This window comes from Mobula hypostoma, chromosome 2 (genome assembly GCF_963921235.1).
Source record: "Mobula hypostoma chromosome 2, sMobHyp1.1, whole genome shotgun sequence".
In the NCBI taxonomy this organism is placed as follows: domain Eukaryota; kingdom Metazoa; phylum Chordata; class Chondrichthyes; order Myliobatiformes; family Myliobatidae; genus Mobula; species Mobula hypostoma.
The window spans coordinates 101,491,481-101,516,939 of NC_086098.1; the positions used below are offsets into that span (position 1 = coordinate 101,491,481).

Below are 25,459 nucleotides of genomic sequence, written 5' to 3' on the forward strand. Positions count from 1 at the left end.
CCTGCTTTTACTATATGTCACTGTTATTTTAGGTTTTATGTGTTATTTGGCACGATTTGGTAGGTTATTTTTGGGTCTGCGAACACTCACAAAATTTTCCCATATAAATAAATGGTAATTGCTTCTTCGCTTTACGACATTCTGGCTTACGAACCATTTCATAGGAACGCTCTACCTTCGGATGGCAGGGGAAACCTGTACTTTGATAATAAATTTAGTTTGGACTTCGAACTTTTTACATTATTAGCTAGATTATCTTCAATTATTTCATCTTTTCTCTCATTGTTTTTTGTTGCCTTTTGTTGGTTTTTTAAAGCTTCCCAATTCTCTAGCTTCCAACTTACTTTTGCTATATTCCATACCATCTATTTTACTTTTATACTGTTTTGATTTCCCTTTTCAACCATGATTGCCTCTTTCTCCCTTCAGAATGCTTCTTCTTCTTTAGGATGAACCAATCCTGTGTCTTTTAAAATACTTCCAGAAACTCCAGTTATTGCTGCTTATCATCAGCCCTGCTAGTGTCCCTTTCCAATCAACTTTGGTCAGCCCCTCTCTCATATTTCTGTAGCTTCCTTTTCTCAACTGTAGTACTGATACATTTTATTTTAACTTCTCCAACTCAAACTGCAGAGTGAATACTATTACACTTTGATCACTGACTCTTGTGTGTTCCATTGCATTAAGCTCCCTAATCAAATTTGGTTCATTACACAACTTTCCATCCAGAACTGCCTTTTCCCTACTTAGTGGACCTGACCACAAGCTATTCAAAAAAGTCATCTCATAGGCATTCTACAAATTCCATTGTCTCTTGGAATCCAGCACTATCCTGATTTTCCCTATCTATTTGCATATTGAAATTCACTGTGACCATTGTTACATTGTTATTTTACATTCCTTTTCTGTCTCCCGTTGTAATTTGCACCCCACATCCTGGCTGCAGTTTGGAGGCCTGTATATAAGTCAAACAAAGCTCTTTTTCACCCTTGCAGTTCCTGAACTCTACTCACAAGGACTCTACATTTTCTGATTTCTGTTTTCTTTATAAGGATTTGACTTCATTTTTGACAAAGACACACCAACCCCTCTGCCCACATGCTTGTCCTTTTGATACGATGTGTATCCTTGGATGTTAAACTCCCATCTGTGATCTTCTTTCTTCCACAATGTTGTGAAGCCCACAACATCATTCTTGCCAATTTCTATCTGGGCTACAAGATATGACCTTATTTTGTATTCTGCACAGATTCAAATATTACACCTTCAGTCTTCTATTAACAATCCTCTTTTTCAATCTGTCACCACGTTTCCTGAAGTTAAATATCTTTGTAATATAAAAAGGTACCAAAGCAAAACACCTGAAATAAACTTACAAAATCAAGGAAAGAACATGCAAGATACAAATTGCTGCTCCAACATTCCTCATTTTGTACCAGTGCTTCCCTCATTGGTCACCTAGGAATATGTTAATATCAAACACCTCTCTGCATTCTTTCCTTTGAATTATTTCATTCTTACAGTACATCCCATCAGCCTTTCTGTTTCACCGTGAGCTCCTTATCCGTCTATTCAAATCCTCCAGTTTCCTCATTGAAGTTGTGGATATTTAGTCTGACATCAATTTCAACAGTCAGAAATAAAAACACTAACTGGCAATGAGTCAGAACAGAATAGAACACTATGGTCACACCTGAAGACAGCTTGTCTATAGCAAGGTGGACACATGCAATATTAATGAAAATCTCCAGATTTTGTATCTGAATAGGGGAGCAAAATCCAATGGGTCTGAAGAGGAAAATGGAGAAGTACGATGTGTTCAAACATGAATTAAATTATGATTTTAAATCTGCACACCTTCTGGAGAACATGAATAGTAGGAAAGTCGAGGTGAAACAAAGGGATAGGATAGATGAAAGAATGAATAATACAATGTAGAGAATGCACAGAAATGTGTATATATATTTACAGATAACCAGTGAAGGAACCACAGGTGATATGGTGGAGCAGCAGTAGGGATTCACAGATAAAGAGTAAGAAAGAAGCTAAGGAATTAATATCCTTTATATCAGTTGTATAGATTCAAACAGAAATAGGTTTGGATCAGTTTTAACTCAGTATTATGTGCATGATATATGATCATCATTTGACATAAATTAGAAATTTCCCTTGAGAAAGACATGTGTAGGATAATAGATTACCTGAAAATATCTGATCCAGAAGCAAATACTATTCTATAGCTGGAATTAATAAGGTTTCTTAAGGCAAAATAAAGGAAGCTTGGTGCTATATCTAGGCATGTTATTCTCAGCCAGTGAGAGTTTGACATTGGCAGAGGGTAATGAAAGACAAAAATGTGATTCTTATCTTTCCTATTAATAATTCCTTGCATTGATAAATACAGCAAGGAATATCTTTGTTTAAAAAACATTATATTTCAAGGGAAGACAGTTTTTGCCTTCCATTAATTCCTCCTGAGGCATATTACTTTAAACGTACAGGTATATTATAGTTTGATTACAAGATGTTGTAAGATTCAACTTAATTTATTGTTTGCATTAAACAATGTCAGAGGATAACTGACTGCATTTTCATTCATTTGATCATACAGTTGAACCCAATAACAAGTTTCTTCAATATCAAAGAAAAATGTTTTAAATTTGACCAACCCCGTAACGTTGTCTTTGTAAACTATTCAAAAAGTGACTTGTTTTGTATAGTCAATAATACAGCATGGATTTATTTCTCACATTTTAGTTAGTGGATACAAAGAGGGAGGTAAGACCTTAAAATGGAAGATCCTTGGGAATTAGGGAGAGATGAAATTCACCATGTTAAAAAAAAATTACATCATCTCAGTTTCTGTCGCATTTAGCTTTAATAGTCTGCCCTAGAATGACATGAATTATCATTGAATTTTGAACAGCTTGATATATCTCACTTTGTTCCATTTTGTCTGAGTTGAATTTGATTTTGCAAAGGTCCACATCATAACACAGATTCATATTTTGGCATCTAACAACTTAACTGGTGAACAAGAAGGGGTATTTTAAAAATGAAGAGACTACAAGTAACAGAATTGGAACAAGTACCACACCTGCCCCTACAACTCCTCCCTCACTACCATTCAGGGCCCCAAACAGTCCTTCCAAATGAGGTGACACTTCACTTTTGAGTTTTTTGGGGTCATCTACTGTATCTGGTGCTCCCAGTGTGGCCTCCTGTATATCGGTGAGACCTGACATAGACTGGGAGACCGCTTTGTCAAGCACTTTCACTCCATCTGCCACAAAAAGCAGGATCTCCCAGTGGCCACCCATTTCAATTCTACTTCCCATTCCGATTCTGACAAGACAGTCCATGGCCTCCTCTAATGCTGAGGCCAGACTCAAGCAACACACACAAAATTCTAGAGGAACTCAGCAAGCCAGGATGCATCTATTGAAAAGAGTACAGCTGACATTTTGGACCGAGACCTTTTGACAGGAGTGGGGAGAAAAAGTTGAAGAGAAGATTTAAAAGGTGGATGGAGGAAGAGAGAAACACAAGGTGATATCATAGAGGGGGAGCAGTGAGAGGAAGTTTCACTGAACTGCTGTCGAAGGGAAGATTTAAACTTCAGGGTAGGCATCCCTGGAAGAGACTTCACAGTGTAGTATTCCAATCACAAAACAAGAGAAATTCTGCAGATGCTGCAAATCCAAGCAACACACACAAAATGTTGGAGGAACTCAGCAGTTCAGGCAGCATCTATGGAAAAGAGTACAGTTGATGTTTCAGGCCGTGATCCTTCGGCAGGACTGGAGTGAAAAAGCTGAGGAGTAGATTTAAAAAGTGGGGGGGAGGAAGAGAGAAACACAAGGTGATATCATAGAGGGGGAGCAGTGAGAGAGGGTTTAATTGAATTCCTGTTGAAGGGAAGATTTAAACTTCTTCAGGGTAGGCATCACTTAGGTTGGAGGAGCAACACCTTATATTCCATCTGGGTAGCCTCCAACCAGATGGCATGAACATCAATTTCTCAAACTTCTGATAATTGACCCCCTCTCTCCTTCACCATCCCACATTCCCATTTCACTCTCTCACCATATCTCCTTATCTGCCCATCACCTCCCTCTGGTGCTCTTCCCCCTTCACTTTCTTCCATGGCCTTCGGTCTTCTCCTATCAGATTCCCTCTTCTCAAGCACTTTATCTCTTTCACTAATCGACTTTCCAGCTCTTTACTTCACCACTGCCCCCTTCCAGTTTTACCTATCACCTACTACCTTATACTTCTTCCTCCCTTCCCCCACATTTTTACTCTGACTTCTCATCTCTTTTTTCCAGTCCTGATGAAGGGTCTCTACCCAAAAGTTCAACTGTTTATTCTCTTCCATAGCTGCTGCCTGGCCTGCTGAGTTCTTCCAGCATTTTACAAGTAGCAGTTAATGTATTGTTCCACTTTTAGCGGTCGGTAGATCTAGAAAGTAAATGTAAATTTCTAACTACAAAACAACACAGCCTAAAAAGCTGCCAAATTGTTTCTTGAATTTGGCAATAAATATTACAGGGCCTATTGAAAATAAGTAGCTGTCCCTAAAACAGCACAAGGAGATACAGATATCCTCCTTCGCATAGTTTATCACTGGAACATTGATTTAACACTGCATACTGAAATTCTTGTTATAACTACAGTTGGGCCTTAATTGATTAAGGTAGTCCTTTATGTTCTCTTTACAATGAAACATGAAAACACCTTTTAATTCTCTGAAATAAAATGATGCAGTGTGATATATTGTAATGTTTGATCACCCTCATTAACTAAATGTGAGGAATGTTCAGAAGTTGAAAACAAAATCTCACCATATGATGAGGATATTAACAAGGAATCACCAATAAATTAATTTGGTTTCTTATGACATTGATCACCACAACATCTATAATATAAATTCAGTGAACAGTTACCATCTCTTTGGCTAAGTTTTTGTTCATGGCTTCTACACAACTTAGTTAATTTGATACTGCTCAGCAAAGTGTGTTTGCTCATTTAAAGCCACTGTATAAATATGTATTTGTGATGAATGCACAGCCAGATTAGTTTGTAATTCAATAAACTTCACAGTGACACACAGTGTGGCTCTAGCTATGCTCGAACAACTCAGGCTTGATTCTAACGTGGGTGTTGTCTGTAGCAAATTTGAATGGTCATCCTGCAGTCCTGACGAAGGGTCTCGGTCTGAAACCTCGACTGTACCTCTTCCTATAGATGCTGCCTGGCCTGCTGCGTTCACCAGCAACTTTTATGTGTGTTGCTTGAAATTCCAGCATCTGCAGATTTCCTCGTGTCTGCAGTGACTTGCTTTCTTTTGGTTCAGTGGAGGTTGGGACAGGCTAATAAATTACTGTAAGTTGGTCCTAATGTAGGAAGGTTTTAAACATCTACAGAGCTCTTGCCTTTAAAGATCCTTGTGACTATTCATTTCTGGATTTGCATCATCCTCAATTTTATTAGTTCTACCATTGATAAGGTGTGCCCTTTAGTTGCCTTTGGCCCCAAGCCATAGAATCCCCTTGCTAAAGCTCTTCTACTCTCTTAAAATCTGTGGAATTCATTGCCATGGCAGCTGTGGAGGCCTAGTCATTGGATATATGTAAAGCAGAGGTGGACAGGTTCTTAATTAGTGAGGCTACCCAAAGTGATGGGGAGGCAGCCAGAGAATGGGGTTTGAGGGGATAATGAATCAGCCATGACAGAATGGTGGAGCACACGATGGGCCAAATCACCTAAATCTTACTCTGTCTTATGGCCTTAAAAGCAGCTCTTTACCAATTTTTTCCCAATCTACTATTAGCTCTTGGTATGTTCGGTGACAATCTTGTTTGATAACTTTCCAGTTGATGCTGCTGACTGAAAGATTACTTTCCTCAGATTACGAATAATATAACACATCCTCTGAACTAATGCAACACAGCAAACATTAAAGTACACAAGTTAAAACAGATGATAGCTAAGGTAATTAACAAGGGAGAGTTATGCTAATGAAGTTGGAAGGCTTGTTAGATCATTTTAATTATGCATGCAAGACTTCAGGCAGATTAAGTAGTTTATTAAGGTAGGTTCAACTTTGAACCACTTTGTTCACATTACTGTGACTAAAGATCAGTCATTCTCAATGTAAATTTTACATGATCATAACTGAATGAAGTTTCTGTAGCAAGGATGGAACATTACTGGAAATACTTAGCAGGTCAGTCTCCATTCAGAGGGAAAACAAATCCATTAATGGCTGGAGTGCTCTTTCTGTTACAATAAATCAACAATTTTTAAAGAAGCTTCATGAAAGGAAAGAGAACAAAAGGAAGAGAAAATAACCAAAATACAGGAGCCATCTAATAAAATAGCCATGGAGTATATGTTCATGGTCTTCTGCTGCTGGAGCCCATCCACTTCAAGGTTCAACATGTGTGTTCAGAGATGCTCTTCTGCACACCACTTTTGTAACACGTGGTTATTTGAGTTACTGTCACCTTCCTGACCGCTTGAAAGAGCACGACCATTCTCCTCTGACCTCTGTCATTAACAAGCTGTTTTTGCCCATGGAACTGCTGCTTGCTGTAATTTTTGTTTTGCCTTTCACGCCATCTTATGTGAAAACCCCAGGTGATCAGCAGTTTCTGAGATACTCTAACCATCCAATCTGGCACTAACAATCATTCTACAGCCAATCTCACTCACATTACATTTCTTCCCCATTCTGACGTCTGGTCTGAACAACAACTGAATCTCTTGATCACATCAGTATGTATTTTTGCTTTGTGCTGTTGCCACATGATTGGCTGATTAGATATTTGCATTAAACAGAGGGTGTACAGGTGTACCTAATAAAATGGCTACTGACAGGAGGCAGCTATATGGCTGAAATGATTTTAACAGGAGATGAGAGCAGGCCTTCTGAAGTAACTTAAAGATTTCCATGGCAAAGAGATTAGATGGAAAAAGGTACGTGTGAGAATACAAGGCCTGGGTTTGCAGAGAAGTGCGGAGAAGAAGCTGCTAAAAATGGAAACAGTTGTCACAATTGGCTGTATCGTAGTATTTACCAAAGGAGTCGAAATTCAATGTTGGCCACTTGTGCAAAATGTCCAATTGAGATGGCATCTTGCATTTCACTTCCAAAATTAAATTCTATTAGTCAATGACCTGAATTTTGGAAGCAGAGCACAACATGTGAGCGAGAACCTCTTCCTCCTCATCTCTTCTCTCTGAAAATGCTAACTGAGCTACCCAGTAACTCCAGTGCCCAGTAACTGCATTTTTTCAATGATTTTCAGCATCACAGCCTTTAGCTTCCCAGTCTTACAGTTTCTACAATATCGGATACCTTCAACTTGCTATTTTTGGAGCTAACTGCTTTCAGCTTCTCTTGTTAGCACGTCAGTACGAAAGGAAATCATTCAATATTCCACGTTTAAGTGCACAAAGATAAATAGTAAAAATAAATCAAATACATAGCGATCTAAAAATTGTAGCATTTAGAATACAACTTGGAAATCTGCACTAGCTTCATGGGAGTTTCTCTCTAAATTGTCCAATTATTAAAATGTATATGATTGGGTAAAATAATCTGGAACTCCCTCATGACTCAATATACCAATTCTCAGTGCATTTAAGCTTTTTAAGTTTGCAACACAAATTCTCAAGATTTCCAAATATAATAAAAACACTTTACTGGTCATCCTAAAAGGCAAGTATCATATTTGACTTTTTTCACTTCATTAAATAATTCTTGTAATGAGAACAGCACAAGCAAAAAAAAACTAAATGTGTCCTAGCAAAATTATGCTTATATAATTCTGTAGTCCTAAAAACAACACTTCAATAGATTTGTAAATCTAAACTGTCAGTTAAAACAGTAGACTTCAAAATAAAAGTTTGATTAGGTGCTCATAATATGGTAGTAGTGAATGATATTTTCATTTTTAACTGATTGAAATTTGCTCAGTAGGCTTTGCAGCAATCAGCATTGGCTGCGGGTTTTGTTGGTGATATTAACTTAACTATACCAGTGTAGAATAGATGTATAAGGTGGTCCATGCCACGAATATACATTGGTCCAAACTTTACAATCAGTAGCAAACTGATGATGTCTCTAAAGGAGCCAAAAGCAAATTGCTGAAGGAATTCAATGTAGATCAAGTGGCATCTATGGAGGCAAAGGGATGTTCAACATTTCAGGTTGAAACACTGCATCAGCACTGAGGGTGTAGAGGGAATATGGACCGTGAAAAGAGTTGAGAAGAAATATACACCCCAACTAAAACAAGCCTGCTTAACTGCACCTTTAAAGTCTGTCCATACCACATCATTTTGCAGAGAATATTGGAGAAAATGTTTCAGCTCCAACGTGGTAACAACAAAGTAGACATTTCAACAGACACAAATTGCTGGAGAAACTCAGCAGGTCACGCAGCTTCTCCATAGATGCTGCCTGACCTGCAGAGCTCCCCCAACATTTGTGCTCAGAATTTCCCGCATCCGCAGAATCTCTTGTGTTTTAAGATTTTTCAACAGCTCACAAGTCATTCCTTCTGCAAATTTTCTGTGAGGGAAGAATATTCCAAGTGCACCAACTCTATCCCAGGGAGTCCTCTTCTTCCATCATGATCTCTAACCCACCATCAGCTTCTCAGTTCAGTGCATCTAAGCTCTGACCTGAAGAATGATGAATGTAGCAGTAGAGCAGGAAATCAGCTGCACAAGCTTGTGAATTCCAATACCATCCACAAGATATGAGCTAGTGCTTAAAGAGTGCCCCGCTGAAGTTCTCTATTTTTTGATTGGTAAGTAATGGCAAAAGCTATACAATTAGGGCCAATTTTCTCATTTCAATCTTCAGCATGTATGATAAGATAATGAATTTCATTTCATACTGTGGTCACATTATTGTTTCTTGAATTGAATAAAACTGACATTTTTTACAACGTGTTAGCATGCAACACCATTTCTCATACCGTCATGAAGCCATCCAGCAAGCCTGAGCCTGGTTTGGGAGGGGCTTGCAATCTTTCCATTGACCATTTCTCAATTATGGAGGCGACCTGGCTGTTCTCAGTGTTGAGAATCTGGAACCCCGTCATATTCACTCCACTGTAACGGTAAGGCTCCAAGTCCAAGGCAAAAATATCCTGAAACAACATCCAGCATCAAGACAAGTTGTTGTTTATTCTGGACTAAATATTCTGTTACTGTATTCCTTCCTTTTTAACTACATTTAATCCAAATGAAAGATGTGACTTTGTTTTCCATTCAATATTTATGACTATATCGATGAAGGACAGCAACTTTTACCCTTTGTTAACTGAAGTGAATGTTGACCTCCTCCAAAGATACAATCATGGAGCGTAAGAATTGTACTGACAATAAATTGTTCAAGTGAGGATGTTCAAAGTTCGAAGATACTAAGTTCTTCCAGGAAGTTGATCTCAGAATGTTAAAACAGCAACTGAAAAGAATCAGTGAATAAGGATGTTGTATGATTTTGAAGGAAGTTTGTCTATGCTAGTGACCCCATGGGTTGTCTTTCTGTCTTTTCAGGAAGTAAGCAATCTAGATTTGAGAGGAGATATTTATATAAATTAAACACTGCAGTGTTACAGGTGTTAAATATACCCGAGTTATACGAAAGGTTGGGCAGGCTAAGACTTTGTTCATTGGAATGTAGGAGACTGAGAGGTGATTTTACAGAGGTGTATAAAAAAACCCTGAGAGGTATGGATAACGTGAATGCTCACCGTCTTTTTCCCAGGGAAAGGGAACAAAAGGGCATAGGTTTCAGATGAGAAGGGAAAGATTTTAAAAAATACCTGAGGTTCAACTTCTTCATACAGATGGTGTTGTATATGTGGAATGAGCTGCCAGGAAAAGTTGTTGAATCAGGAACAATAATGACATTTCAATGACATTTGACTTAGTACATGGATAGGAAGAGTGAAACAGGCCTCCAAACAAGCAATTGGAACTAACTTGCATGGGCCATTTGGTCAGAATGGATCAGTTGGCCCGAAGGGCCTGTTTCTGTGTTGTAGTGCTCTATGACTCAGTAATCAGTGATCCAGGTTACAATATTTTCACAATGTAAGTTTAATAATATTGAAAGCAATTGTGGTTAGAAACTGTGGATGAGGCTACACCAGTTCTACAATGTTGACGTCACCAATAGTAAGGGAGCAAATTTAAGCTGCAAACTACACTGGGGAAAAGGTAAATTTGAGACAAGTGAGGATGTTCAGAGTTCTAAGATACTGGGAAGGCTGATATTCCATAGAAACAATACAAAATATTGATGTAAATCTGCAGAACAAAATGATAAAATGCTGCTGCTCAAGTTTTATTGTCGACTGGCACTTTTCCAATGCATGACATTGGTGAAATGAAAGAGAATAAGGTGAAAACAAATCAGCCATTCATAAATGAGCATCTTCCTTACACATCATGTAATGACATTAAATTGTTCAATTGCTTACCAAGGTAGTGAAAATGTAATGATAATATTCAGTCATCATTCCCATTGACAAAGCCTGAGAAAGAAATGAATTGACAAGTCAAGTTCCAACACCTACATATTAAGGGAAATATTCAGAGCAAACCAACAGAGAAAAAAACATAATATGACTTTCACAGTATAATGAGAACAAACCAATTGAAAACCCCCACATGTTTGTCAATCTGACATTAAAAATGGTGGAAGTATGATTCAGCCACTCAGCCATTCTATATTATTAGAGTCTCATCATTAGGGGCCTTAGTACAGTTACAAATAGGCTTAATGGCATATAAGAACTGTTGGGTATTCAATTGGGAAATTGTATTCAAAATGAACAAGGTTCTATGCTCATTAATACAAAGCAGTACAAAGACAAGTTTCAGATAGAAAAGCAGTAAATCTTCCTTGAACCAACATAACTAGAATGGCATAATTCAAAGCAACTGTTTCTTTTGCACTTGTTTCCTTTTGCTCCTTTCTAATAAAAATCTGCTTGCAACACTGGGGGCAATATTCTAGTACTGTTTTATTACCCAGCCACATATATAATACCATAAGATACAGAAGCAGAATTAGGCCATTTGGTTCATCGAGTCTGCTCTGCCATTTCATCATGATTGATTCATTATTCCCTTCAGCCCCAATCCCCTGCCTTCCACCTCCACCTCCACACCCATATCCCTTCTTGTATTGACCAAACAAGAATCTGTCAACCTCTGCCTTAAATATACAAAATGATTTGGCCTCCACAGCTTCCTGTGCCAATGAATTCCACAAATTCACTATTCTTTAGCTGAAGAAATTGCTCCTGACCTCTATTCCAAAAGGATATCCCTCTATTTTAAGACCGTGTCTTCTGGTCTTAGACACACCCACCGTGGGAAAAATCCTCTCCACATCCACTCTATCAAGGCTTTTCAATAGGTTTCAATTAGGTCATCCTTCATTCACCTAAGTTTCAGTGAATACCCACCAAGAGCAATCAAATACTCTTCATACGACAAGTGTTTAATCCTGGTGTCGTTTTTGTGAACCTCCTGGGAACCTTCTCCAGTTTCAGCACATCCTTTCTAAGGGGCCCAAAACTGTTTACAGTACTTCTAGTGAGGCCACACCAATGCTTTATAAAATCTCAACATTATATCCTCGCTTTTATATTGAAATGAATGTTTACATCACATTTAACATCCTCACCACAGACTTAACTCACAAATTAACCTTTAGGGAATCCTGCACAAGGATTCCCAAATCTATTGCAGCTCAGATTTATGTATTTTCTCTCCAATTAGAAAATATTGGGCAGTTAATATATGTAATCTTACATTTTGGTTATATTACATTAATTGTGAGGATTGTCCCATGTGGGTTTCTTTAGAAGCTACCTCTGTTAATAAATTTTCTATTATTTCTCTTTTTGGATCCTCAGTTCCTTTATCCCTGAGTAAGTTAACTGACAACTTGCTAGTTAAACATACTATGAGAATTTGGGTACAACTCCAAAAATACTTTGGCTTATTGAGATTTTCTCTTTCAAGTCCCATTTTTCCTAATTATTTTGCTTACATGGAAAGATGCAGTCCCGCCCACTTACATTCAATGGCTACGTGATGTGATGTCATGTTTAAATTTAGAGAAGATTCGGTGTTCAATTTCTGAATCTAATCAAGACTTTCAAACATTTGAGGACCTTTTTTGAACTATTTTCAAAACCTTTGATTTGCCATTAAAGCACCGATGACGGCTAATAATATACTTTTTACAAACAAGTCCTGAAAGCATTTAATACCTAATCTATCCCATTCTTTAAAAGCCACATCAATCATACAGGGTTTAAAAAAAATTAGGAAAAACAGGACTTGTTTGTAGAGGGAGGTCTTTTTTCAGTTGAACAATTGTCAACTAAATATAGTTTACCCAAAACTGATTATTTCCGATATCTAGTCGGTAGTGGGTAAGTTACTGGAGGGAGTACTAAGAGACAGAATCTACAAGCATTTGGATATACAGGGACTTATTAGGGAGAGTCAACACGGCTTTGTGCGTGGTAGGTCATGTTTGACCAATCTATTTGGAGTTTTTTGAGGAGATTACCAGGAAAGTGGACGAAGGGAAGGCAGTGGATGTTGTCTACATGGACTTCAGTAAGGCCTTTGACAAGGTCCCACATGGGAGGTTAGTTAGGAAAATTCAGTCACTAGGTATACATGGAGAGGTGGTAAATTGGATTAGACATTGGCTCAATGGAAGAAGCCAAAGAGTGGTGGTAGAGAATTGCTTCTCAGAGTGGAGACCTGTGACTAGTGCTGTGCCACAGGGATCACTGCTGGGTCCATTGTTATTTGTCATCTATATCAATGATCTGGATGATAATGTGGTAAATTGGATCAGCAAATTTGCTGATGATACAAAGATTGGAGGTGTAGTGGACAGTGAGGAAGGTTTTCAAAGCTTGCAGAGGGACTTGGACCAGCTGGAAAAAATGGGCTGAAAAATGGCAAATGGAGTTTAATACAGACATGTGTGAGGTATTGCGCTTTGGAAGGACAAACCAAGGTAGAACATACAGGGTAAATAGTAAGGCACTGAGGAGTGCAGTAGAACAGAGGGATCTGGGAATACAGATACAAAATTCCCTAAAAGTGGCATCACAGGCAGGTAGGGTTGTAAAGAGAGCTTTTGGTACATTGGCCTTTATTAATCAAAGTATTGAGTATAAGAGTGGAATGTTATGATGAGGTTGTATGAGGCATTGGTGAGGCTGAATCTTGAGTATTGTGTTCAGTTTTGGTCACCAAATTACAGGAAGGATATTAATAAGGTTGAAAGAGTGCAGAGAGGGTTTACAAGGATGTTGCCAGGACTTGAGAAACTCAGTTACAGAGAAAGGTTGAATGGGTTAGGACTTTATTCCCTGGAGCGTAGAAGAACGAGGGGAGATTTGATAGAGGTATATAAAATTATGATGGGTACAGATGGCGTGAATGCAAGCAGGCTTTTTCCACTGAGGCAAGGGGAGATAAAAAAAGAGGACATGGGTTAAGGGTGAGGGGGGAAAAGTTTAAAGGGAACATTGGGGGGGGCTTCTTCACACAGAGAGTGGTGGGAATGTGGAATGAGCTGCCAGACAAGGTGGTAAATACCGGTTCTTTTTTAACATTTAAGAATAAATTGGACAGATACATGGATGGGAGGTGTATGGAGGGATATGGTTCGTGTGCAGGTCAGTGGGACTAGGCAGAAAATGGTTCGGCACAGCCAAGAAGGGCCAAAAGGCCTGATTCTGTGCTGTAGTTTTTCTATGGTTTCTATGGTTTCTACAAATAAGAGATTTTTTATAGTCACAAATAAGAACATTTCCTAAAAGTCCTGATAAGAATCTGCTAGAAGTAATCTTTAATCTGAAACCTTTTTATAATGGATCTATATCTAACATTTATAATATGCTGTTTGGAATGAGAAGTGTTCCTTTAGATAAAATTAAAAATCTTTGGGAACAAGATTTACAGACTTCAATTTCTGAGGAAACTTGGAATCAAATTTTTTAATTGGTCAACACTTCATCGTTAAGTGCCCATCACGCTCTCCTTCAATTTAAAGTGGTCCATAGGGCCCATATGACTAAGGATAAGTTGACTAATTTTTATCTAGATATATCTCCGTATTGTGATAAATGTAATAATGGAGAAGCTTCACTCATTCATATGTTTTGGACATGTCCGAATCTTGGAAAATATTGGGAAGAAGTATTTCAAACTTTTTCGATACTTTTTAAAGTAAATTTCAAGCCTAATCCTTTGTCTGCTTTAATTGGTATTGTTGGAGGAAAGGATATTATTTTGGAGCCATCTGATTTGCACATTTTGGCTTTTATGTCTCTTATGGCCAGAAGGACGCTTTTGCTTAAGTGGAAAGATATGGCCCCTCCTATTCATGCCCAATGGTTACATGATGTGATGTCATGTTTAAATTTAGAGAAGATTTGATGTTCAATCTTTGAATCTAATCAAGACTTACAAACATTGTGGGGACATTTTCTGAATTATTTTCAAAACCTTTGATTTGCTGTTAAAGCACAGATGACGACTAACAACCTTTTTTCTTTTTTTCTATTAATCAGCTTCGGTCTTGGTAGTGGGTTAGATTTTTTTAATATAAAAAAATTATTATTTTTCAATGTTACGAACCAATTGATTTGTATGAATATAGGGTAAGGAGTCTTTATAAGCAATTTAATCTAATGTATTGACATATATATTTTTTTCCTGTACTCTGTATTCTTGTATATAAATTAATAAAAATATTGGAAAAGATAATATACTTTTTTCTTTTTTCTTCTTTACTAATCAGTTTCAGTCTTGGTAGTGGGTTAGATTTTTTTCCCGTATAATAAATTTACTATATTTCAGTATTATGTAATTAATCAATTTGTATGAATATAGAGGAGTTTGTATGTACGATTCAGTATAATGTATTTGATATATTTCTTTTTTCTTAAACTCTGTATTCTCCTATGTAGAAAATTAATTTTTAAAAATTGAAAAAAGGAAAAAAAAGGAAATAGTCAACACTTCCATTTCTTCTACCAAAGTGCATAACCACACATTTCCCAACACTGTATTCCATCTGCCCTTTCTTTGCCATTCCCCTAAATTGTCTTTCTGTGGTCTCCCTATTTTCTCAAACCTACCTGCCCCTCCACCTGTCTTCATATGCAAACTTTGAAACATAGGCGTTATTCCATTATACAAATCATTGGCATGTAACGTAAAAAGAATGGGTCCCAACACAGACATCTGTGGAACACCACTGGTCACTAGAAGCCAACCAGAAAAGACTCCCTTTATTCTCACATTTTTCCTCCTGCCATTTAGCCACTGTTTTCTCTATGCTAGAATCTTTCCTGTAATACCATGGGCTTGTAACTTGTTAAGCAGCCTCATGCGGGGCACCTTGTCAAAAGGCCTTCTGAAAATTCAAGTACAGAACATTAACTAATTGTCCTTTGTCTATCCTGCTTGTTATTTCATCAAATAATTCCACCAAACTTGTCAGGCAAGATTTTCCCTTGAGGAAACCATGCTGACTACGGACTATTTTATCATGTGCCTCCAAGTACCCCACACCGACCTAATTTTCCCAATCTACTTGCATATTGAAACCCCCATGACTATTGTAACATTTCCCTTTTGGCATGTATTTTCTATCTCCTGTTGTAACTTGTAGAACACATCTTTACTACTGTTTGGGGGTCTGCATGTAACTTCTTTCAGGGTCTTTTTACCCTTGTAGTTTCTTAGCTCTATCCACAATGATTCAACACCTTCTGACCCTATGTAACCTCTTTCTAATGGTTTGATTGAATTTTTTTTTACCAACAGAGCAGCACCGCCTCTTCTGCCTTACCTCCTGTCCTTTCAACACAATGTGTATTCCTGGACATTAAGCTCTGAGCTATAATCTTCTTTCAGCCATGGTTCAGTGGTGCCTACAACATCATACTTGCCAATCTATAGCTGTGGTTACAAGTTCATCGACCTTACGTTGAATAAAAGTAAGCATTCTTCAATGTAATTATCTCATTTTTTGTTACTGGTCAGGATTGTCTGTAAATCCTTATTGTTTTGTGTGTTGAAGTGTCATGATTGTTGAAGCAGTGACTGTACCTTTGTTGTCTCCCATTCACATCCCTGCAACAGTTGTCTTGAATCTTTGCTGTGTATATCAGGAAATTACTACTTTGTATTCTCAAATCTGTGGTGCAGACTGCGATGGCTTTGCAAGAATTGTCATGAATGTGCACTGATTTGCTGCTCCCAATAAAAAAATTGAAGCAGGAGTACTATAAATTGAATTACACAGGAAAACTGCACTGAAAAGGGTAAAAATAAATAGAAAAATGAACATTTCACATTTAGTGGAATGGTTAAAGTTCAAAGTAACTCAAAGTAAATTTATTGTCAAGGTACATACAGTATATGTCACAAGATACAACCTTGAGATTCGTTTACTTGTGGGCATACTCAGTAAATCCAAGAAACAAAACTAAATCAATGAAAGACCACACCCAGCAGGACAAACTACCAGTGTGCAAAAGACAACAAACTTTGCAAAAGCAAAAGAAAAAAAGAAATAATAATAATAATGAATAAATAAGCAATAATTATCAAGAACATGAGATGAAGAGGCTGGCAAAGTGAGTCCATAATTTGTGGGAACAGTTCAGTGATGGTGCAAGTGAAGTTAAGTGAAGTTATTCACACTGGTTCAAGAGTTTGATGATTGACGGGTAATAACTGTTCCTGAACCTGGTGGTGTGAGTCCTGAGGCTCCTGTACCTTCTTCATGATGGCAGCAGTGAGAAGAGAGCATGGGCTATGCGTTGGGGGTCCCAAAAGATGGATGCTGCTATCCTGCAACAACACTCTGTGTAAATGTGTTCAATGGTGGGGAGGGCTTTACCCATGATGGACTGTGATGTATCTACTACCTTTTGCACTAATTTCCATTCAAAGGCATTAGTGTTTCCATACCAGGCAACGGTGCAACCATTAAATAATCTCTTCACCTTACACCTTTTGAAATTTGTCAAAGTTTTAGACATCATGCTGAATTTATGGAAGTAGAAGTGCTACCATGCTTTCTTCACAATTGCACTACCCTGCTGGGGCCAGGACAGGTCTTCTGAAATGATAACACTGTGGAATTCAAAGTTCCTGACCCTCTCCACCTTTGATTCCCCTGAAGAGGACTGGCTCATAGACCTCCTGTTTCGTCCTCCTGAAGTTAATAATCAGGCCCTTGCTCTTGCTGACACTGAGTGAGAGGTCATTGTTGTGGCATCACTCAGCCAGATTTTCAGTCTCCCTCCTATCTGCTGATTTGTGACCAACTTTGATTCAGCCAATGACCGTGGTGTCATCAGTAAGCTTCAATATGGCATTGGAGCTGTGCATAGCCACACTGTCATAAGTGTAAAGTGATTAGAGCTGAAGGCTAAGCACACAGCACACAAACTTGTGGTGCACCTATGCTGAAGAAGATTGTGGAGGAGGTGTTGTTGCCAATCTGAACTGATTGGGATCTGCAAGTGAGAAAATTATGGACCCAATTGCACAAGGAGTTATTGAGGCCTGCTTGAAGCAGGTGGGTACCTCGACTGCTGAAGCCAGAGGGTAAACATTCTGGTGGATTGGCACAGGTCTATAGTACTTGGTTAGGTACTCCATCTGGGACAGATAGTTTCCATGGATTCACCCTCTTGAAGGATGCGCTGTCGTAACCACAGATCCAGTTACGGCAATTGCACTCATGAATCTGCACGTGTCAGCTAATTATTATTTCATTGTGATAGTATTTAACTCCATTCATTCTGTCGTAGTATTTGTTGAGACTTGGACACGGACATAGCTACACATCGTTATCTGCATTCCGCCTTCCCTGAGAAATTGGACTGCTGAGTCAACTGACTCTGAAGATTAGCAGTATTCATTTTATTCTTAGCTGTTCTTTTCAGCCGCAGTGTAGGCTTTGTTTTTGATCTGAGTGTTTTAGTCAACAGCCCTGTTTGGTCCAGCGTTTATTGTTTTCTTTCTTCCTTTAACACTGTTCGCATTAAAGTCTGTGAAATATTGACCCGCTTCGGTGTCTCTCTCTCCGCATTTGGGCCATGCCCGCACCGGGTGACGTGTGCGCACATCGGCTCACAGGGCTATCGGGAGCTGTGCAAGTTTCCTCCATGTTTTGATGGCCGAAGCGAGCATAGAAAGCATTGAGCTTCTACAGTATTTAAATATATATTACAGCATTACAGTATTTTAACCTGTTAAAACATTTAAAAATATATATACCCTCTTTATTTCCCACCGTTAGAAAAATTAACTTATTTACACTGCTAAATACTTTCATTATTTTTAATTGTCTTTGTTTAATTTTACCCCGTTAAGCTCAAACTCATACTAGCCCAGCTTCACCTCCTACATAAGTTGTCACATAACTTCAAATAATAATTCTTTGTAACATTTAACTACACCCAAAGTAAGCCATGTAATTAAATCAAATTCAGGTTCTCATGTCCCCTTTTTGCAAAAGTATTACATTTTTGTTTAAGATTAAGTTTCTAGGTGAAGAATTAACTCATGAGAAGATTGATTAGTGGTGGATCAAGGCCAGTGGGTGATGGTTATGTAAAAATTACAACCTTATTTTACCAGGCAGATATTGCCTGGCTAATAATAATGTTAACTTTAAACTTCATCACTGACATATTACTAAACCCACAGTAAGTGTTCCCAATGGCAAAACAAATTTGAAAATGCAATAGTTATGCTAATATCTTGTAAGCTTATAGCAAAATTAAATATTTATCAAAAGCTAAAGGGGTTCAACACAGCAGTGGTTTAGATGTAACAGAATATGTAATATGCTACACTAAGCAGAGGCGAGAAATTCCCTCAGAGCTGCTTCTGTTTTGCAATAGTTACTTTACTAAAATTGAATGTGAGAATGGGCTTGGATTTTGCTGGAAGCAACTCTGGAAAAGCAGTTCGGCAAAGGGGCTCAAGCTTGAGCCTTTAAATCTGCTTCTCCCTCCATAGATGCTACTTGGCTTGATGAATATTTGCTGCATTTTGTGTTCTTTTTATTTCTGCGTGAGTGAAAATAGCTGAGAGGAACTTCTCTTCTTTTACCTGAAAGACTCTAAACTTTGCAGGTTTTATTTAATGTGCTTAAAATTTGGTTTATTTACTGTGCAGCTTCAGAAAAGAAAGTGAAGCAACCCATTATGGTAACACAGACAGAATAATGGCACCCAATAAACCTGACTCTGAGCCACTGTTATTGTGACGAAGGTGTCAAAATAAAAGGTGAGAGAGCAAGAAAATCTTGTGCTGTCAGTTGCATGGTATGAATTTCATGTGGGGAATGTATTTGCATCTGCTCTTTCTAAATCCATTACTATTTCCCCCCATGGAGAATGTCCAAATCAGGAAGACGGGAGCATCAACTTGTCAATAAACATGTATCTGTGTGCCACCATCATCAATATTGATGACTCCTCTGGGTCTATAAAATTCATAGTACTTGAAATCCATCAAGGAGGCGGGATCTGCTTACATCTTATTTGGTAAAATTATAGTTAAGCCTGTTTTAACCAAATGCACTTTTGGTTTGGTTCCGGAACTGCCTACCTGTTTCAAGATCCCAGCCGCCATTTCGTGACTACAGTCAAATATTATGTGGAATTCCTTGTTCCTTTTCATTTCCTTCAGCAAGGGCTTGGAATCCTTTGTATCTGCAGGAAGCTGCCGAATCTTCAAGCGGATACTATACCGAGATGGAGCTTTAATGAGCTCTTGTAACCGAATCAGTCCTTAAAGAGAAGAAAAAGTAATGCAAATACAACATAAGATATCTGACCTTGTGGAGTGTGGGGGCGGGTGAGAGAACATTTTATGCTGTCACAGAATAAGAAAAATAATTGGCAGTTATTCACTTTGCTGTACGTTACACAAAAATATAATGATGTTTTGTCTGTTGGAGGCAAATGAATATTCTTTAAGGATAACTAATCCATTGCTCTCTGCCCATGTGTGACACATGTGCCAATATTGCAACTAAACCTCCTGAATTCCAGGCACACATTTTTACCAGGGAAAGGTCAAAGGCCACTGGCTGAGTGGCAACACTTTTCTCTGACTGGTATGTCTACTGAAATACTTTATTTTAATGACTGTTACCGTGGTAATGTATGACGAATAGAAGATGATGTAAATCCAGTTCAAAGAGTGCACATGACTAATTTACAATTCAGCAATAACTCTCATGCTCATTATACACTGTTCTTAATGTTGCATTTTTTTGGTAATTTTTTGTTATTCAAGATGTGGAATATCAGTGCGAGAAGATTAGTATTTTTATCATATTCCACAATCGATGTCGCAATGAAGAACCTCAAAGCCAGATATATTGCAGTCAGTACAGAGAAGCTCACAATAAGTACCTTAACCTCGTCCTCAGGGAGCCAGCTCTCTGCTCCATCAACATGATTTTTTTTTACCTATCATACATCAAGATGAGAGAAATTGAGTACTTTGCTATTAATTTGTACCAAACCATGTGCAGTCATATGTTATGAGTTCACATGCACTAGAAGCTGGATTGCAGGTGTTGAGCTGAGAGACTGCAATTGATTCAAGCCCAGGTCCCAGAGGTGGAAGCATAGAATTCTGACCCAAAGCACCACTCAATCCTTCTCAATTTTTCTATTTAATGTTAGTGCACTCTGCCTTCAGTGCAGTGTATTAGTTATTGATTCACAGCCACACAAATATCATCCACATTCCTGCCTCAATAAAAATATTTAAAAACTGTGGTGAAGCAAGTCAATTCTGCTCTTGAAATGGAACAGAAATGGATTCAGATAAATCTGAGAATTATTTAGTGAAAAGGTAAGATAAAAATAGAAATAACAATCCACTTTAGTATTCAAATGTCTGCATGCAGTTATGTGGTATACTGCACTGTTTGGTTCTGTAGGCTGGTAGCCTTAGGCTCTAAATATAAAAGCAAAAACTTTCATTGAAGTACTTAATCAACAGCAATCATTAGCTGAGATGTGCACATGTAGCTCTGTTGGTTTACAGAGCAAATGACATTGTCATCTCAGTTTTCTCCCCCAAAGAAAACTGATCATTGATTGCCTGAGGGAATTCCTGTAAGAAGGAATAAAATATTTCATTTGACAACTGTCTCGAGATATATCAGTCAATTCAGTTAGACTGCCTTTCATTGTATCACTAGATGCATGGGATAAGAAAATATATTTTGAGCTGGGTGGATGTGAGAATAGGAGTTTAGAAACACATCCATTCATCCAGAAAATTGCTTCAGCGAAGTGCCACTACATACATCATGTAGCTAATGGTTTTGACTAGCCAACTCATAGCCAGCATATTCATTCGTTGCTGAATATGCAAAGTCCCAGGTTTGATTTCCAATCTGAGCTCATTGGCTCCTATTAGTAAAATATTGTGATATGCCTTAGCAAACGGCTTGGGGCATTTTGACTTTTTGGTGGGTTGAAATCTTGGGCACTCGGCAAAGGTCAATAAAAAGAAGTGAGATGTAAGTGGAGTGGCCATTGTAACAGCTGCCATTGTTGGAGTGGACAGTGTTAGAGCAGTCAGGCTCTGGCTCAAAAAACTTCAGTGTGAACAAGTAGAAGCTCAAAATAAGGTTCTAGTCCGTTTTTTTTCCCTTTTTTGTCTATTAGTACATAGCTAGTGCAGTGAGAATGGATCCAGGGTTAATGGTATGTTCTGTTTATGAGATGTGGGAACTCTGGGAGACTTTCAGTCCCCTTATTACTACATCTGTAAGAAGTGTAGCTCCTTAGAGACCGTGTTAAGGAACTAGAGCTGCAGCTTGATGACCTGCAGAACATAAGGGAGAAAAAGAAAGTGATAAATAAGAGCTACAGGGAGATTGTCACCGTTAAGTTGCAGGAAGCAGATACCTGGGTGACTGTCAGGAGAAGGAAAGGGAATAGGTAGCCAGTGCAGAGTACCCCTGTGGCTGTTGCCCTCAATAACTAGTATATTTTGGATACTGTTGGTGGGAAGCCACAGCGACTGGGTCTCCATCACTGAGTCTGGCCCTATGTCAGAGAAGGGAAGGGAGAAGAAAAGGAGAGCAGTAGTGATAGTGGATTCCATAGTTAGAAGAGCAACAGCAACTTCTTGTATATTGCCTCCCAGGTCCTAGGTCAGGGGTATCTCGGATCAGATCCACAGCATTCTAAAGGCAAGGGGTGAGCAGGCAGAAGTCATGGTACATATTGATACCAAGAATATAAGTTGGAAAAGGGAGGAGGTCCGGAAGAGAGAATTTTGGGAGTTAGGTAGAAAACAAAATTGCAGTCAATGGGATGAGTTGAGGAGTAACATGGGACAAAATCAAAAAGGGTGATGAATACAGAGCTGATGGTGATATATTTGAATGTCTGCAGTATATGGAATAAGGTAGATGATCTGGTAGCACAGTTGGAGACTGGCGGGTATGACTTTGTGGACATCACTGAGTTGTGACTGAAAGATCATGGTTGGGGGCTTAACATCCAAGGATAAGCATTGTATCCAAAGGACAGACAGGTAGGCAGAAGGGGTGGGATGGTCCTGCTGGTAAAAGTGAAATCAAATTCTTAGAAAGAGGCGACCTAGGATTGGAAGATGTAGACTCCTTGTGAGTGGAGTTAAGAAATAGTAAGGGAAAAAGGACCCAGATGAGAGTTACTTACAGGCCTCTGAACAGTAATCAGTATGTGGGATTAAATTACAGCGGCAGACAGAAAAGGCATGTAAAAAGGGCAATGTTACAATTGTGATGGGTGATTTCAATATGCTTAAGTCATATGTATCAGTATTACAGTATTACAAGAGAATTACTGGGGCATGAGAGAGGAGCTGGCCTAAGTTCACTGGAAAAGGACACTAGGAGTGATGCTGGCAGAGAAACAACGGTTGGAAATTCTGGAAGCAATTCAGAAGGCGCAGGATAGATACATCCCAATAATGAAGATGTACTCTAAAAGGATGGTGACCCAACCATGGCTGACAAGGAAAGTTAAAGACAGCATATTTTTTTCAAATGTTCAAGGAGCCTAGATGTTTCATTACCTCATTTGGAAAAAAAAAACATTTTCACACAGAAGACTCATTGGCTGCTGTTGGTTCCTTCGTGCTGGTATAAATCCATATTTCAAATACTCCACATTCTGTCTATACTTCTACACATTTGGGCTGCTTCTGCCATTTTCATTATGGATTAATGACTACAGTCAATTGCCTATTGTTTAAATTCAACCTCAAGCGCTGTGATCAATGAAAGGGAAAGTTAGGACGTCACCATAGCTCAGGCAAAACCTCACTCTCTGGTTGAAGGTACATAAACTGGGGCATGATATCTCAGTTGGGGCTGTGCGCTAGAGAAATGTGATCAAAGGGAAGATTCAGAACTTTATGACATTGATTGCCATACCCTAACTCACAGGAATTGCGTCACTGAGTGATTAGAGTATGGAAATCGTACGAGCTAATACTGTACTACAGTAGTGAATGGTAATAATGTGCAAGCCAGGCTTGGGAAAACAGTATTTCGTCTGTTCAGATTTCTCATGACATGCCAAATACAGAAGTGTCACATTGCTTTTCAACAATTATAATGCACTTCAAGCAAAATCTAAGAGAACAGTGGGTTAGCAAGTGATGAGGCAATCATTATAATCAATTCTGAGGCAATGAAAATCAGATGCTTATAAGTAATTATTTTCTTAAATTGAGCCTCTAGAAGGGCCGAGATGGCCTGTTTCTGTGCTGTAATGGTTATATAGTTAATCCCTCAGCTGTTCCCTTGCCATTGACTACCCTACTCCCGACCCCCTTTAACTTTATCGCCCCCTTAGAAACTCCCATCAGCCCCAGGAGGGCAAACATTGCCAAATTTGGGAACCACTGCTTTAGGACATTGACTCAATGTGTATTCAAAGTCCCCTCACAAAGGGAGAAATATAGTATCAATTTCTGTAAGCAAGATCCACAATTCCTTATTTTGTTATCTGTTCTCTATCAGATCGATAAACAATCATAAGCTCGTAATTTAAAGTGCTGTCAGTGATTTCAAGTGGAGAAGTGGGGAAGAGTCTTCTCACTTCGTCATTTCAGAATCAGCTAAATAATCCTATCTTGTCCAAATTTACCATCCTTCTTTAATTTACATGCTTAAGAATTCATTAGGATATCACAAATTCCTCAGGTGTTCCCAGTCCTCCTTATTCCTCAGACTGACTCAAGCTATCAGCACAAGCCACATTGCAAGACAGATAAAATACGTTTTAATTAAATGGTGATACGTAAGTAATATTTCACCACTTGATCTGCAGAGGAAAGCTGAGCTGTACACTTCACCTCTTACTAAGGGACCAAGGAAGTAAACTTTAAATTATGATCCTTGTCAGTTCCAACTTCAAGGTAATTTTTTTCAGCAATTGTTACATTCATTCCTATTTGTCACAAGAATACAATGCTCATATGAGAAGAACTAAACTAATTCACAAGTTGGTGCTTCGACTTCTCCAACCTGAGTAAACTGTATAACAATCTGTTGTCTTTGTACAAGCTTATTTTCATACTGGAGGTGAATATTAAATAAAAAACTGAAATTCTGTGAATATGATTCCTGATGAAGTAAAGAGTATTTGTACTGTTAAGTCAAACACAGATTAATTTCCATTTGTTCTGCAAAATTATAGAATTCTTTTATCCCCTAGTAACAGAGGTTCTGTTTTTTCTTCACTAAAATACAAAAATTTATTCACTCTCAAAAAACACAGAATGATCAGGGATTTATAAAACTATTCGCAATTTGAAATTAAAATGTAGTTACTATTATCTGTAAAACACTCAATTCCCTGGGGTCCACCATTCAATAGACAATAGACAATAGACAATAGACAATAGGTGCAGGAGTAGGCCATTTGGCCCTTCGAACCAGCACTGCCATTCACTGTGATCATGGCTGATCATCCACAATCAGTACCCCGTTCCTGTCTTCTCCCCATATCCCTTGACTCTGCTATCTTTATGAGTTCTATCTAACTCTCTCTTGAAAGCATCCAGAGAATTGGCCTCCACTACCTTCTGAGGCAGAGCATTCCACAGATCCACAACTCTCTGGGTGAAAAAGTTTTTCCTCAACTCCATTTGAAATGGCCTACCCTTTATTCTTAAACTGTGCCCTCTGGTTCTGGACTCCCTCAATACTGGGAACATGTTTCCTGCTTCTAGAGTGTCCAATCCCTTAATAATCATATATGTTTCAATCAGATCCCCTCTCGTCCTTCTAAATTACAGTGTATATAAGCCCAGTCGCTCCAATCTT

At 38.4% G+C, this 25,459-nt stretch overlaps 1 protein-coding gene across 6 annotated transcripts in view; it reads right to left on the reverse strand.

Moving 5' to 3' along the window:
• Positions 1-25,459, reverse strand: part of LOC134342318 (glutamate receptor ionotropic, kainate 2) — a 534,599-nt gene that overhangs the window by 247,210 nt on the left and 261,930 nt on the right. For all 6 annotated transcript variants that reach the window (XM_063040301.1, XM_063040302.1, XM_063040303.1 and 3 more), the window contains exons 5-7: positions 19,714-19,895; positions 10,506-10,559; positions 8,994-9,167 (exon numbers count right to left, since the gene is read on the reverse strand). In XM_063040301.1, the coding sequence (XP_062896371.1) occupies positions 8,994-9,167; positions 10,506-10,559; positions 19,714-19,895 (410 nt within the window). The remainder of the gene's footprint in view (positions 1-8,993; positions 9,168-10,505; positions 10,560-19,713; positions 19,896-25,459) is intronic.